This window comes from Protopterus annectens, chromosome 3.part1 (genome assembly GCF_019279795.1).
Source record: "Protopterus annectens isolate FY-2018-M chromosome 3.part1, PAN1.0, whole genome shotgun sequence".
Classification (NCBI taxonomy): Eukaryota; Metazoa; Chordata; order Ceratodontiformes; family Protopteridae; genus Protopterus; species Protopterus annectens.
Genome location: NC_056732.1, coordinates 635,183,237 through 635,200,070, shown reverse-complemented (window position 1 = coordinate 635,200,070; position 16,834 = coordinate 635,183,237). Strand labels below are relative to the sequence as shown.

The 16,834-nt window shown below is 39.5% G+C and overlaps 1 protein-coding gene across 1 annotated transcript in view; it reads right to left on the bottom strand.

Moving 5' to 3' along the window:
- SLC66A2 (solute carrier family 66 member 2) overlaps positions 1 to 16,175 on the bottom strand; it is a 1,460,443-nt gene extending 1,444,268 nt beyond the window's left edge. The window contains exon 1 of the mRNA XM_044067025.1: positions 15,726 to 16,175. Within this exon, the coding sequence (XP_043922960.1) occupies positions 15,726 to 15,928 (203 nt within the window). The 5' untranslated portion in view covers positions 15,929 to 16,175. The remainder of the gene's footprint in view (positions 1 to 15,725) is intronic.
- Between the last annotated feature and the right edge of the window lie 659 nt (positions 16,176 to 16,834).

Sequence of the window (16,834 nt, the reverse complement as noted above, 5' to 3'; positions counted from 1 at the left end):
CTAAGGGGCAGTTTCTAGTTTCCCAACCATTATATGAGAGACATTGCTAACTTTTATTTTCCATGCAATAACTAAGACTCTGTCTTCACAACTAGGCAGTCTGAAGCCCTCAAGAGCTTGGCAAAACAGGAATGACATTGTTAAACCCACAGATAATGGTGTAGAGCTGTTGTAGTTTGATGACTGGATCCATATATCACAACAGCTACACAAAAACTGTCTGATGTTATATTATGCACTCTGCCCCCCTCCCCCCAGAAACAGCAATACCAATTCCAAATGATATTACATTTGCATTATCTAAACCACTGTCAATGATGAGCAACCTTTATCCTTTAAAAGATTAACTATACAGCAGCCCTGACTGTCCAGCTGCCGAAGGCATCTAGGTTTTTACCTCCCTCCGAAAAACAAAAAAAGTAACCTCAGTCACCCTTCTGTGTCTGCCTGCTCATGTCCTATATCCTACACTTCAGAATTTTTAAACAGCCTGACAACACAATTGGCAGAATATTTGCCTTCTTATACTAAAGACACGAACCCTGCTTTTCAACTACTTGCCAGGTTCAGACTAAAAAGCTCCCACCGACTCTGGACAGAAAATCACTGCATGCAGTAATTCCCTGCAATAATGGAATGATGACATTACAATACCTTTTTTAGATAAACAGGAATCCTCTAAACACACACACACACGGACTAACTTGTTCTCAGGATAATAGCTTTATCCTTCAATAACCTTTCCCTTTTCATGAAGTCAGCAGTCCCCATGAGTACCAGGACAGGTCCCAGTTTTGTCACCCTGTATTTGGGAAGTATACATAAGCAATTTTGTCTCTCAATCACAAGGAAAGTACAAAAATGTAAAAGTGATGCACAGACAATTATGTCAGTGCCATCCCATTTTTTAATACCTTTATTAAATATCCAAATTTTAAACAATGACATAGGTACACGCATATTAAACAAAAAATAAAAATTGCAGCATTTTTAATTTTCAAGCATTATACATACATGCTTTCTTTTTTAACAATTATAATTACTATTCACTCCAATATTACATAAATTGCTCAGTTTCTTCCTTCCCTTAAGCCTCACTTCTCCTGAGCATTATTCTGCATGTATTGTTCTCACAATTTTCATTTATGTCTATGTAATTTGTTCTGTAAAGATGCCACCTCCACTTATTTTTTTCTCCTTTACAATATTCAGTACTTCACCTCTAGATTATTTAGATTTTGATTTCCATTTTCTAATAACTGTGTTTTTGGCAGCCAATAGCATTACATTTAATTAGGTCTTACTACATATGGGCAATTCAGATCCTATATCCCAGCTTAAAATAATGATTTCCTTAGTTACAACCATTTGATCCCCCAGCATTTCTGACAAAGTACTTGACAGGGAATTTTTAAAACCAGCCAATTGATTACATTTCTTAAAAAATGTTGCCAGTTATCTCTCCATTTCCCATCACACCATTAGCATCTGCTATAAGAAAAACACACATATTTGAATACTTAAACCTTCTGGACTTTTTGCATAATTGGGTGCCATACAGATGTCCTCCCATGGTACCTTTGTAAACTGCCTTTCCATTCTGTCTTCCCAGTTTTTTCTGACCTCCTTTGATTGATTCATGTAGTTATTATGCAATATTTTATATGCCCTTCTAATTATCCCTTTTTAAACAAAGAGCTTCTCTTCTAGGCTCAAATAAAAAAGGCTATCAGAACTAGTCTTTCTTAGCACTCTCCCATCTCTTTCTCTTTGACTACACTCCATTATCAATCAGTCCCTGGTAGTGAACTTGGGAGACATGCTATAACCTACATTCCAAACTTCTGCTGGGTCTTGTTTCACTATAGTGCCTTTCACTCTGTAGTTATTAGGTCCCAATACATTGGTTCCTTTGCCAATTTTCTCCAGTACATTTCAACTCCCTGTTGCCCATTTTCTATACCCTACTTGCATAGGTTCATAGGAGATTACTAGTCTTAACAAGCCTAGCCGTGCAATACCCTTGTTTCCTAGTTGACCACGGTTAGATGGCCATTGTTAGCAAAGCGAATCACTGATTAGCACCAACTGCCCCTGTCCATGAGGGACAAAGGTTCCACCCCTTGGGTGAATTTGTGATCTCCCATGCAACTGTCAAGGCTGCGCTTAAATAGGTTCACTGAGGAGCTCTGCTTTACGTCAACTGGGAGTTTATTCCAGAGGAATAAATCCCTGCAATCATTCCTATTGGTAAAATCTCCTTTTCCCATTCCTCTGTTGGCTCTGTTTTTAGAATATATTCTGCTATTGTATGAATAGAATATTCTGCATGGTTGTTGTTATTCTCCTTAAGAACCTGCATCCAAAATTCCACCCCCCCCCCATTTCATCATCATCCCTTTCTGCTTTGATTTATAAACCATCTGCTTCTGTTATGTAAATGACCCTTAACTATGTAAGGCTAAACTATCCCTTCAAATCAGATAATCCTAAACCACCTTGTTCCATGTGGATAATCAACTTGGCCCACTTAACTCTTGACCTATTTCCATGCCAAATAAATTCCTTCAGCTCTTTATTAATTTTCATACACTTGTCCATTGGTTGATAAAAAAAAAATCTGACCTGTACATAGCACTAAATAGACTAAAAACATGTTCACTACTTATATCTTACTATCCATAAGCAACCGCTTCCAAATTCTCAGTTTTTGTAATATCTTTTGTTTACACTATTCACATATCCTAAGCTGCCAAAATAGAATCCTTTTAATCCATATACTTAAATACTTTATCTTACCATGACCCCATACACGTGCATATTGATAAACTAATTTGTGTGTAGATAGACAGTTTACCACTAACTCTTTGTTTTATCTTTTATTTTATATCCCAAAAAGACCTGAAATGGTCTCAAAATGCTCTGCAACACTGAGATGTCCTTTTCTGGATTTATCAAGTATACTTGAATAACATAATCTGCAAATGAAGCTACCTTTTCCTGATTACCATTACAAGTTATGTCCTTGAATTTCTGAGTCCATTATTTTCTTTACTAAACATACAGAAATAAACTTTGGTTTCAACAACACTCTATATAGCCTTTCAGGGATACATTTATCAATGTCTGTTCCTGTCTCCAGTATACTGTCACCGTATTCTATGCCTTTACCAAACAGTAAGATATTATTTCAAATTAGTAGTTTAAAAAAATCAGTTTACTCTAAATTCAATGATTTACATGATTATTTTCTGAGCATCTCTTACAATCCAAACAACGGTGTGCCATACTTACAGCCTCACCGCAGTGAAGTTCTGTTTTGCATTATCTACCTATTTATTAAATTTGCAAACCAGGGTAGCAGACTGATTCAGATGACCCCACGTCACACACACAGCCCAAGAAATGAAAACAATGACACAAGTGACAATAACAATTACGTCACACATTTTTTTTAAAGTTATACATTTAAGTGGGTAATCCCACTAGACACAATTGTCCCTTTGCAGAGGAGGCCAAGAACCACTGTCTGCTCAAGTGACTTGCTCAGAGTCACACAGAAGGCAAACAGAGGTGGAAGGAATAAACCCTGTACCTTTACCCCAAAGAAGTAGCTCATTAAAAGCTCACAGACTTCGTCCTTTTTAAAATAACTGAACTGTATACAAACACTGGTTATCAAAATACAGAAAAAGGACAGAATAATAGTAACATGATGCAAACTGAATCAAGTACAATTCCAACAGACATTTTAAAAATGCAGCATTATAAGAACAGTAGCCATATGTAGAAAGAAAACATATAAAGTATAACTAGGAGCAGGGCTTAGAACAGTTCAATTAATAGAAATGTTTACACAGATTAGATATGCTGTAGAAAACAGTGGTTTAATGAAAATAATTATCTACAGCATTTATACTTATGGACACAGGTGTTGAAGGCAGCAGACAAAAAATGTTTATACATATACCAGCTGGGTTCATAGAAAACGTCACAACAGCGTAGCTCACCCTGAAGAGATATGCTGGGTTTTCCTGCTGTACTATTTTGTGATTCATAATTAATCATTCATAATTAAAGTAACATTGATCGAAAGTTTGCTTGTTTGTTTGTTTAATTTAACTGTGGAGGCTGCCCACTAAAGTGTGCCAGCCGGTGTAACTAATTTATCACTGTTTCTGCATTTTCTGTGTGTTTCTACCAAAAAAACAAAAAAACAATCCTTGTTTTCCCGCCTTCCTTGACTAGTTTAGACCAGTTTACAGGCATTGCTGTATTCTGGGCTGTGGTGTAGTTCCTGTGTTGTCCATTACCTTACTTGGATAGAAGGAAGTTTCTTTGCTCACCAGTGGGAGTGGGGAGCCTTGAGCAGCCTACTTGTCCTTGGGGGAAGTGACCTCAGCACAAGAAGCTGTAGTAATTGGTTGTTTGTGACCATTTCCAGCTCTTTTATAGTTCACTGTTTAAAATCTGCCTCTGGGCGTTTTTTTTTCTGGCTATACTGCTCAGACAAGCTCCACGTGGTTTACAGAGTGGTCCTAGCAGCAGGGAACTCAAAAAAGTGACTACCTTCTGGATTTAAGTATCTTTGCTTTTTTTTCACTTGAAATAGCTTCTGTAGCTTACCTTGAACTAGCCTGAACTGTTTTTTTAACTGATTGCTGCATTATTTTAAAATCTGCACTTAAAGTTACATTTTAGTCGAATTTGATCGAAAGTTTGCTTGTTTGTTTGTTTAATTTAACTGTGGAGGCTGCCCACTAAAGTGTGCTAGCCTGTGTAACTAATTTAGCACTGTTTCTGCATTTTCTGTGTGTTTCTACCAAAAAAACAAAAAAATAATCCTTGTTTTCCTGCCTTCCTTGACTAGTTTAGACCAGTTTACAGGCATTGCTGTATTCTGGGCTGTGGTGTAGTTCCTGTGTTGTCCATTACCTTACTTGGATAGAAGGAAGTTTCTTTGCTCACCAGTGGGAGTGGGGAGCCTTGAGCAGCCTACCTGTCCTTGAAGGAAGTGACCTCAGCACAAGAAGCTGTAGTAATTGGTTGTTTGTGACCATTTCCAGCTCTTTTGTTGTTCACTGTTTAAAATCTGTGTTTGCACGGCTTTGCGCGGTCGTATGCATAGCGCAGCGCCGGTTAAACAAGGTTAAACTTTTTCTGGCTCCGCCAAGTCTGTTCTTCAAATTTTCCCTTAAGGAAGCACTACTCTTAGTATAACCAGACTACTCACTGTATTATAAGCCTAGCACTTGTTCTCAATACTTCTCTACTAAGTAAGCACTCTCGTACTAAGTAAAGCACTACATCTACTTACCACCCCTGTGAATACCCACTTCCCTTATACTGTTCTAGCATGTCGAGTGGTAGATTACTGGCGTCGTCTCCCGTTCAGCTGGTCAATCTGGGCATCTTGAGACAATGCTACAATTGTCTCATGTACACAGACAACCCTCTCCTCCTCCCAACAAACACAAATACTTGTGAGAGATGCAACTATATAGCCAAACTGGAGGCTGAACTCTCTCAACTCAGGGCTGGCATGACCAGACAGGAGGAGATGGCAACCACACACACAACAATCCCAGTCCCACATAGACCTACCACAACTGCAAGCCAAACACATAAAAACACAAAGACATACTCGGAGGCTCTAATAAAAAACTTACTAAAACAACAGAGGCTCCCAAAGCAAACATCCAAAAATCCACCACCTCAAAACAAAACACATGCAACACATACTTCAATAAATCAGTGTGTCGACCAATCGCAGCCCTTAAGGCCAAACACCTTGCCTGATACACTAGTAATAGGTGATTCCATAGTCAGACACACTGATGTCCCACTGACCAGGCTGAACAAGGAGAAGGTGACTGTGAGCTGTCTAACAGGAGCTAGGATCCGCCATGCATGCTTTCATTTCTTTCAGAGATGTGAACATGACATCTTTTAAGTTTGGAGTCATAGTGTATTCTGCTATTAATGGGTGAGTTTTGTGTCTATTTTGTTCATAGTATGAATTCTGAGTGTTCATCAGACTTTTATGCGATGACAATAGTTATTTGTTTGTTGTATATCAGGCTGTGACTGTTGCTTCTTTAATATTATGGTTGTGCGAGCTCTGAGTTTTAACAGATTTACAAGCTGTGTAATAGTTATGACAGCAATGGGGAGTAAGTGTTGCTATGTTTCATTGCCTCATTTTTTAATTACTTAATTGCCTTTTAACTAGATTGGTTAGCTGGTTCTCAAATAGTTGTGTGTAGGAATTGTTTTCAGGATCTGAGGAAGGCACATGCCGAAAGCGCTTATCCTGTTCTTGTTTTTGTTGTATTAAAGTTCCAGTTTTATGTCTATGGTGTTATGCTCCTTTTTTGTTTTCTTCTAATTTGTGTACTGGAGCATTCCTTGGTGGTACTACTGGATTTTGGTACTGTTTTCTTGTTTTTACCTGTAACACCGCACATAGACTAAACAATGGATTTATCCAGCAACCAGTATTCTGCTGATTCAGTCACTAAGAGGGTAGTGACTGATATAACTACAAGCAATATTAACCCTCTTTGGACAGTACGAAGTTATTGATATCTGCTGATTCAACAAACGACTTGGGTTTTGAAGAAATATTAAAAACAGTGGAGAATGCAGCCTATCGCTTAAAGCGTTTGCAATGGCAATGCTTCCATATGGAGGTGTGCCTTCATCACCAGCTGATTCCCCGTGGACTAAGAGTTAAATGTATGCCTAACTACGGAAATACCTACCCAGAATTGTTATCTAAATGGCAGGCAATTAACATCCACACTAGCTTCAGTTACATGAAGCTACTTATTGACTTCTTTAGGCCACAAGAAGAAGAGCTTAATAAAGTTATTGAAAGTAAACAAAAGGAGCTAGAATCTGCGGATTTGTCTGAAGCTAATTTGCATAGGTTGGAGAACTTGCAAGACACACTAGCAGCCTATGAAGTGAAACTGAAGGAACAGAAGAGCCAGAAGTTACTAAGGGATTATAAGGATATTAAACAAGGCCACCTTTTTGAATGGCCTAGAGCCCCTAGGCAGGGTGACAAAAAGAGTGAGAATGAGGTCACTGCAGCCAACCAGATGCATACGAGGTGAGATGAAACGCGCCACGAAATGACAGTTAGAGCTGAGGTTCATCAACTGAATGGAGCCCATACTGATATAAATGTAACAAATGGGAGTGTGTGCTCAAAATGATGATATAGAATGTTTGATTGGAGGAACCCTTGAGGTTCCCATGCAGCAAGTTAACAATACAACAAATGCTCCTAATCCTACTTGTACAAATGAATCATCCTCTATGCCCACTATACAAGCATGAGCCATACCCAAGAAAGGATCGAGCTACCTATTGAACAGCAACTTCCTTTTTTAATACATGTGAAGGAGCCACGTGTAGGCAGACCTGCAAGCAGAGAAAGGAAGAGAAGGAAAGTTCTGTGATGAATTCCTTAGTTGTTAATATCTCGAATAGTATTCTGAAAAAAGAGTTTGTTACTCTACTTGAGAAAGGATTAAGTTTTATACCAGCTTTACGTTCACCGCTGCATGAGTTTGTGACTGATATAAAGTGTTTTGGATGTAATGTGACATTAAAACATATATTTGGGTCCAATGTTAGATCAGATCATGACTCTGAAAGACCACCTAGGAAGCCTAGCACGTTTGTTCCAGTAAGCCATCCTACGGTTGAGAATTTTATGCGCTTATGTGAGCAAGAACTAGCCAAAATTAGAACAGATGGCAAAGGTAAACACTATCAGAATTTGACCAAAGCAGAATTGGATGCTTTAAAAGAACTACAAACCAGAGAGGATATAACTATTAGACCAGCTGACAAAGGAGGAGCTGTGGTGGTGATGAGTACGGATGATTATAATGAAAGTATGTTGGATATGCTCGGTGATCGAGCAACATACTTAAGAATTATGAAGAAAGAAGTTGATGTGAATAAAAGGAGGATATAAGATGCACTTTATGAGATGCTTATGAACAGGAGTATAACAAAGGAACTATATGAGTTTTTCATAGTTGAACATCCTGTCATACCTATCATCAATGGACTGCCAAAAATCCATAAAAACAACTCTAGACCACCCATGCTTCCCATAGTGGCAGGCCGAGGATGGTCAATGGAACCCCTTTCAGTCTTTTTGGAAAATGAGCTGAAAAAGCTATTGAGTGATTACAAGAACATAGTAAAAGATACGGTACAGTTCCTACAGCATTTACAGGAAGCCACTACTAACATCTATGACTTCTCCCATTTGTTATTAGTCACTATGGATGTTTATAGTTTGTTTACATCAATTCCTAACTTATATGGCGTTGAAGTCATAAGAGGTTTGTATAGAGAAAGGAAATTAGACTCTTATGTTGTCTGCAGCCTATTGGAACTGGTGCTAGAGAACAATTTATTTGTTTATGGAGATAGCTACTACTGGCACAAGTGGGGGGTAGCTATGGATACCCCCTCCGCGAATAGCTATGCCAATCTTGTGTTGGCCCAGTGGGAAGAGATATGGGCACTGAATGTAAACTTCCAATGGAAAGGGAATGTGCTCCTCTGTAATAGATTTGTGGATGATATTATGATTCTATGGGCTGGAAGTGAGGAAGAAGACCAAAATTTTGTGGATTTTTTTAACACAGACTACTTCTTTTCTAAAATTCAGTGTTAGGATGACCAGAACATATATTGAATTTCTGGATGTCAAGATCCTATTGGATCCTATTGAAGAGATAAATACTATGCTGTATTGGAAACCTATGTGGAGGAACCATATGGTGCATTTTTCCAGTATGCACCTGAGGCATATTTTCCGCAATGTGATTGGCAACCAAGTCACTCGAGTGTCCAGGCTTTGTACTCAGGATGATACCTTTCTCATGGAAAGCAATAAACTGTTACAAGGTTTCAAGGATCGTGGTTATAGGCCAGTCAGAGAAGGAATAACAATAGATCATGCAAGAGATCTGAGAAAGAATAAGGGTAGACCCTACTACTCTCAACAGTATATCAATGGAATGACAAGTGAAGTGATGAAAGACGATAGAATACGCCCTAATGTAGGGAAGGGGACCATGAGGGTCAGCCTTACTTACAGTACTGATAATTCTACAATATGTGGAATAATCAAAAAATACTGGCCTGTGTTAACATCAGACAACAGACTGAAAGAAATAGTAGGGACTACACCTCATTTTAGTTTTAAGAACAAGAAAAATCTAAAGAGGTTGCTTTGCAATAAAAGCTGCAAAGTCAAAAGGAATGAACATACACGTTCTGGCACATGGAAATGTGGCAGTTGTAAAGCCTGTGTTGTTATCAATACCAGTAGTGTTTTTACACATCCAGTTACAGGACGGACATACCATTTTTTTGGAAATGCCAACTGTAATAGTAAGAATGTGGTATATGTTGCTACCTGTACTTTTTGCCCATGTTTCTATGTGGGCAAAACAAATAGGATGCTAAAAGAAAGAATCTTTAAGCACCAATCTGATATACGCATTTAGGTTGTTACGAATGCGTTGTATGCTCATATTCAAGATAATGCCACCCATACATTTAGATTTATGGTCCTTGCAATGGTTCGTCCAACTATAAGAGAAGGGGATGTAACAAATCAAATGGAAATGGAAGAATCTAAATGGATAATGGATTTAAGGGCTGATTGTTTCCCAGTGCTTAAAGGTGTTGTTCCACTTAAACCGTTCCTGAAGGAACGAAGATTGACTTTTTGCCATTACGAAGCTCATTAAATATATATTTTTTATTTTTTACTTCCTATCCGTCTTTGTTACAGATGTCAGCTTTGTAATATTCCTTCTGTACACTTTCTATAGAATAGGTGTTTATGCATGCTTTCATTTCTTTCAGAGATGTGAACATGACCTCTTTTAAGTTTGGAGTCATAGTGTATTCTGCTATTAATGGGTGAGTTTTGTGTCTATTTTGTTCATAGTATGAATTCTTAGTGTTCATCAGACTTTTATGCGATGACAATAGTTATTTGTTTGTTGTATATTAGGCTGTGACTGTTGCTTCTTTAATATTACGGTTGTGAACCTGATACGTTAACATTACGAGCTCTGAGTTTTAACAGATTTACAAGCTGTGTAATAGTTATGACAGCAGTGTTTTATTTATTTACTATAAGTTTTAGCATGCTATGCTGATTGTCTTTAACAGAATGTAGTTTTGTTCTAAGCTTGGATCTAAGTTATTTTAAAACATGTTTTTGTTACAAGTGCACTATGCAAATGGGGAGTAAGTATTGCTATATTTCATTGCCTCATTTTTAATTGCTTAATTGCCTTTTAACTAGATTGGTTAGCTGGTTCTCAAATAGTTGTGTGTAGGAATTGTTTTCAGGATCTGAGGAAGGCACATGCCAAAAGCGCTTATCCTGTTCTTGTTTTTGTTGTATTAAAGTTCCAGTTTTATGTCTATGGTGATACGCTCCTTTTTTGTTTTCTTCTAATTTGTGTACTGGAGCGTTCTTTGGTGGTGCTACTGGATTTTGGTACTGTTGTCTAATAGGCTGAGAGATACAATTCCTAGACTTGGAGAAAGCATGTGAAAAGATCTCAAGAAATCTGATTTGGGCAGTACTGTGGTGGTTCATAGTCCCAGAAACAGTGGTAGAGTTAGTGCAAGTTTTACACAAGGACCCAATGACTCAAGTACAAACAGTGTTCGGTATCACAATGGGGTTCCAAGTGGGAGTGGGTGCACACCAAGGTTCGGTTCTGAGCCCGCTGCTGTTCACGCTGGTGATGGACTTCCTTAGCAAACAGGTTGGAGGGACATATCAACAAAACTGCTGTATGTAGACAATGTCTCATTACAGACAGACTCTGAGCAAGAGCTCCAGTAAAGGAGAGGGGAATGGAATGCAACTGAAGGCATATGGGATGAAACCAAGTACCGATAAGACAGTGGTAATGGCAGCGAAAGAAGAGAAGATAGTGGAACAGGTTAATAACTTCAAGTATCTGTTGGGGGAAGAGTTGAGGAGAAAGGAAGTCTGAATGAAGAGGTCAAACCTAGAATCAGAGTTGCTACTGGCATAGAGTGTCAGGTGTAGCGCATGACAGAAGTATGCCACACAAACTGAAATGTAAGGTGTACAAGACGGTGGTGTGTCCAGTACAACTGTATGGTACAGAAACCTGGGCCGTAAAGGCACAGCAGATGAGGAAAGCTAGCGGTGATGGAAATGAAGTGCCTGAGGTGGGTGGTAGGATGCACATTGTGGGACAAATGAAGAAATGAGGACATAAGAGCAGAAGAAGCTAAAGTAGCTCCATTTGCAGAAAAGGTCAAAGAACAGAATAGGGTGGTTGGAGCACATGTGCAGAAACGCAGAAATCAATCTGGTGAAGAAAATTTCGGATGGACAGGGAGAAAGTAAGAGGAGATGAGGGCATCCAGCAAAGAGGTAGATGGACTGTGTGAGAGCAGATTTGTGACAGTCAGACATAATTGTCGAACAAGACAGGAGTGTGGCATTAAATTGAGAGAGAGGGCGACAGTTAACATGACACCCTGGCCCCATACAGAAAATGGAGAAAAGGGGGGTGGATGATGATGAAATAACAGACATATCTCAAAGAAAGATTTATTTTTTAATCTTTAACTCCCTACACATGCTACAACACTACAATTACTTGTTTTCTTTACTATCCACTACTATCTCTGTGACTCTTCTTACGGCAAATAATGTGCTGATATGAACAGAACAATGCTGCCCATTTACTAGGATTCTGAAATAACTGCATTACATTAAGTCTCTGACATAAGAAGTGGTTGAAAAGTGTCCTTTGACCAGACTAAAGGTAAAAAAAAAAAAAAAGGTGCAGATCCTCAGGTATATAGATTTTTGACACACTATAGCTTCCTCTTGCATTGTTACCTCACAGCAAGAGGTTCTCCCGTTCGAATCTCGGCTTGGCTTGGGGAGGGCCTTCTGTGTGGAGTCTGCATGTCCTCCCCGCGGCTGGGTAGCGTTCAAAAGACATGCGTGCTTAAATGGGCATGCCTTTGTTGAAAGTTGGGCGTCGAGCTGGCACCTCGGCGTTTTGTAAAAATCTACTGCCAATCATTAGCGGACCAAAGTTCCGCTGTGGTGACCCCTTACCGGGAAAAAGCCGAAAGACAAACAACAACATAGCTTCCTCTACTATTCATATCACACAACACACAAAACTTTCCTCATAAAACATTAATCAATAGCCTCCCATACAACCCCTCCTAGGTCATACTTGAAACAACAATAGTAACAATCAACTAAGCTTGATTTCTTTAGTTTAGAATACTGTTAACCAGTAGTTCACTTGCACACTGAAGTAAAGTTGCTATATTTTTGGAAATCTAATCATTCTGATAATGTGTTAAAAAAAGTTTACATGATTAAAATCCATGCTACACACTCAAGAAGTGTAAGCAGTCGATGCTATAAGGAACGCAGGAGAGGCCATGATAACAAAAGTTCATGGGTTGTTGTATGACACATGTTCTTAGGTTTTGTTATATAGTAAGCCATCTTTAAAATAAACTCTTCAAAACACCAGACATGCAAAAAGTATACTTCTGAGTAATTCAATCACTCAACACACACAACATGCAAAGTTACATGTGAATATGGATACACAGGTGTTAACATGCACACGTACACACAGAAGCTTGAGATAACCAAGACTTAGTACACAAAATAAAAAATTACATACTGAATTTCAGTATCAGATACACACATTCCTTCACTACTGTCGTTCTCTTTTTAAGCTACTCTCATTAAACAAATACTGAATAGTTAATGTTTTACATGCACATAAGCTCACTCCAGGTTCAGACTGACTATCCTCCTACAAACCCAGGATACTCCACGGAGGTTCACCATCCAGAGTATACTGCTGCAGGAATTGCGTCCTCTAAAATGTGATAAATATTAACAGAACTTACCATGACATACAGATGACATACCTGTGGATGCATGGAGGTGTTTAGGAGAAATGGCAGTGGAGTTTTTAACCAGATTGTTTAATGAAATTTTGGAAAGTGAGAGGATGCCTGAGGAGCGGAGAAAAAGTGTTTTGGTCCTATTTTTAAGAATAATGGTGATGTGCAGAGCTGTAGTAACTACAGAGGGAGAAAACTGATCAGTCACTGCATAAAGTTATGGGAAAGAGTAGTGGAGGCTAGGTTAAGAAGTGAGGTGATGATTAGTGATCAGCAGTATGGTTTCATGCCAGGAAGGAGCACTACAGATGCAATGTTTGCTCTGAGAGTGCTGATGGAGAAGTACAGAGAAGGTCAGAAGGAGTTGCATTGTGTCTTTGTGGACTTAGAGAAAGCAAATGACAGAGTGCCCAGAAAGGAGTTGTAGTATTGTATGAGGAAGTCGGGAGTGGCAGAGAAGTATGTAAGAGTGGTACAGGATATGTACGAGGGTAGTGTGACAGTGGCATGGTCTGCGGTGGGAGTGACGGATGTGTTTAAGGTGGAGGTGGGATCACATCAAGGATCAGCTCTAAGCCCTTTTTTTATTTGCAATGGTGATAGGTTGACAGACAAGATCAGACAGGAGTCCCCGTGGACTATGATGTTTGCAGATGACATTGTGATCTGTAGTGAGAGTAGGGTGCAGGTTGTGGAGACCCCAGAGAGGCAGAGATATGCTCTAGAGAATAGAGAAATGAAGGTCAGCAGGATTAAGACAGAATATATGTGTGTGAATGAGACGAAGGATGGAGGAATACTTAGGATGCAGGGAGTAGAGTTGGCAAAGGTGGATGAGTTTAAATACTTGGGATCAACAGTTCAGAGTAATGACGGGTGTGGAAGAGAGGTGAAGAAGAGGGGCAAGAGTGATTTGTGACAGACAAGTACCAGTAAGAGTGAAAGAGAAGGTTTACAAGAGGGTAGTGAGACCAGCTATGTTATATGGGTTGGAGACAGGGACACTGACAAAAAGGCAGGAGTCAGAGCTGGACGTGGCAGAGATAAAGATGTTAAGATTTGCAATGGGTGTGAAGACGGTAGACAGGATTAGGAATAAGTATATTAGAGGGTCAGCCTAGGTTGGACGGTTTGGAGACAAAGACAGAGAGGCGAGATTACTTTGGTTTGGACATGTGCTGAGGAGGGATGCTCGGTATATTGAGAAAAGGATGGTAAGGATGAAGCTACCAGGTAAGAGGAAAAGAGGAATGTCTAAGTTAAGGTTTATGGATGTTGTGAGAGAGGACATGCAGGTGGTTGGTGTGACAGAGAAAGATGCAGAGGACAGGAAGAAATGGAAAGAGATGATCCGCTGTGGCGACCCCTAATGGGAGCAGCTGAAAGAAGAAGAAGACTAACAAAACTTACCACTAATTTGTGATGCAGCAGTTTTATTTTCTTATTCCTGGTTTCATATCTCCTGTCCATAGATTCATAAGTTCATAGATTAGTACTAGGCTAACTGCCCTTGCAAGCCATTTGAAGCCTAGCCAGTTATCCTTGCGAGACTCAAACCATGCACCTTGTGCTTGTAAGGCAAGCACCTTAACCATTAGGCCACCCTCCCAACCCAGTCCAGATTTTTACCATATACCTTTGGCCTGTCCCTCATAAAGTTTGTGGTTTTCTGGCAAATCACTGAGGGCTAAAGTCCCTAAAAATGATGTACATTTTAGTTTCAGACTTCACATCTTTCATGAAATGCATGCCAACACAAATCCTGTTATTCTAGAAACTTTCTAAGAATATAAAAGCAATACTTAAAACTTGTCCCTGTTTTGTGGTCTTGTCCCCCTAGTATTTTAGACTTTGTCCAGATTTCTTGCACTAAGAGGTTGAGAGGTATGCCTGATCTCCACGAATAAATTAAAACAATGCAACTGTGTTTCTGTTGCTCTTAATGCTATAAATTAGTCATAGTGGGGTCTTGTCTGGTCACCTGTGGTCAACATACCTATCAGTTGACAATGCAAACAAATAAATAATTTAACAAAACGCTTGAAAGCCAACTCCAGGGCATGCTGTAAATACACACAGTTATACTGTGGAACGGCAAAGATGTGTCAGGCCTTTTGTCTTAATACAAACACTCCTTTCAGCTATCCTAGCCACTACAGGATGTACAGATTTTGCCTCATACTTTACGTCTGTTTCTCATAAAATGTGTGGTTTTCTGGCAAATCATTGGGAACTGAAGTCACTAACTAGACAAACTTTGCATTTCAGACTTCATATTCTTATGAAAAAGTATGCTACTGCAAAACCTAAGTTTTTAGGAGCAAGGTCTCAGATTAATCCATCCGTGATATTTGCACCTTTGTCCCATCATGTTTGCCTGTGTCCAGAATTCTTGTTCTAAGATGCTGAGAAGTATGAATAAAACACATTGTATAAACTTTAGTTAGCACTGCTATTGCACAGCCACGTCACAGGTTCTTCATATTTTATATTTGCATCTAAATAAAGCCAAACAAGTTTCTTCTAAAATAACTATGGCACTGTCATTGATTTAAGTCTTCTCTCATCTCACTAAAATGCCTTTGTTTTACATAAGACACTTCAAAATAGCGCGTGCCATAGTTTGCTAGCAACGTAAGCACATGCGGTTACCTGAAGTTCTGACGTGTTACTTAGAAACGACACATGCTTTACTTAAAACAAAATGAAACCTTTAAAAGTAGTGAAAAACTTACCAAAACAATATCCGTAAAATATTTGCTACCAGCAACACCAGGCACACATAAGTTGAAAACCCCTCGACATTCTGAGTTCTTTTGATATCCCTGTACTGGGGGATGTATGGCACCACACCCCCAAATACCATGGCCCCAGCTGCAACCCAAGAAACCAGCTGGCTGACCGGAATAACAAAGACTTCTAATTCTTGTTCCTCCATGTCGGATATTAAATTAAAATTACTGGCCAGCAACCCAAGTCACCGTGTCTCTAATTAACTGACTTCAGCACAGACCGCAATGGACAACAAAAATCAAGTCATCACGGTTCGCAATAACTGTCATGTTCAGCAAATAACAAAACAAGATGCTGCCACACAAGGAGCATACGGCTTAAGTGATGGAAGTAGCGTGGGGACTCCGTGTCCTTGTCACCGGTAGCAGCTCAACGTCGCCAATCTTGCCACGCAAACACCTGCAGAAACAAAAGTAGATAAGGGAAATTCGCATTAATATTCGTTGACAGGTAATGACGGTATAAAAATCTGATGTCTACCACATAGCACCTGAACTGACAGTTCTGCGCAGACGAACACGCACTCTGCATACTTGATGAGGTGCGCTTGACTGTCCCATCTGTCGCCAACAGCTGAGACAGGACGCCAAGTGGCGTCACTCAAAAAGTATCTTGCAGGGTCTTGCAACAACAAAGGTAACTGAAGCACAGAATGCTGAATAAGTAGAATCCACTAAAGGATCAATGCAACTTAAACTAGTTTTTGTCCCATTCTGCAGGGAATGTTGCAGCCCTGTATATAAAGACTGAAAAATGTAATTGCTGCTCTAACCCTGTCAGCAAAGGCAGACTGTCAGAGCCCCGTGAAGCTCCAGTGAACTTGCACCGAGTGTGCCTGTGATGCTCCTGTTTTATAACAAAAGTATATTGCTGCTACTATTCTACCGCACGCCTCAGTCGTCATTCTATGATGACAGCCCTACACAACTGCGAACATTTAGGATGACAGAAAGTCCACTTGTCTCTTACCCAGTTCAAAATATCCCAGCGCGATGACATTCCAAAAGCTTGTACAGTTATCCCTACTCCACAGCACACGGTAGGTTCAACC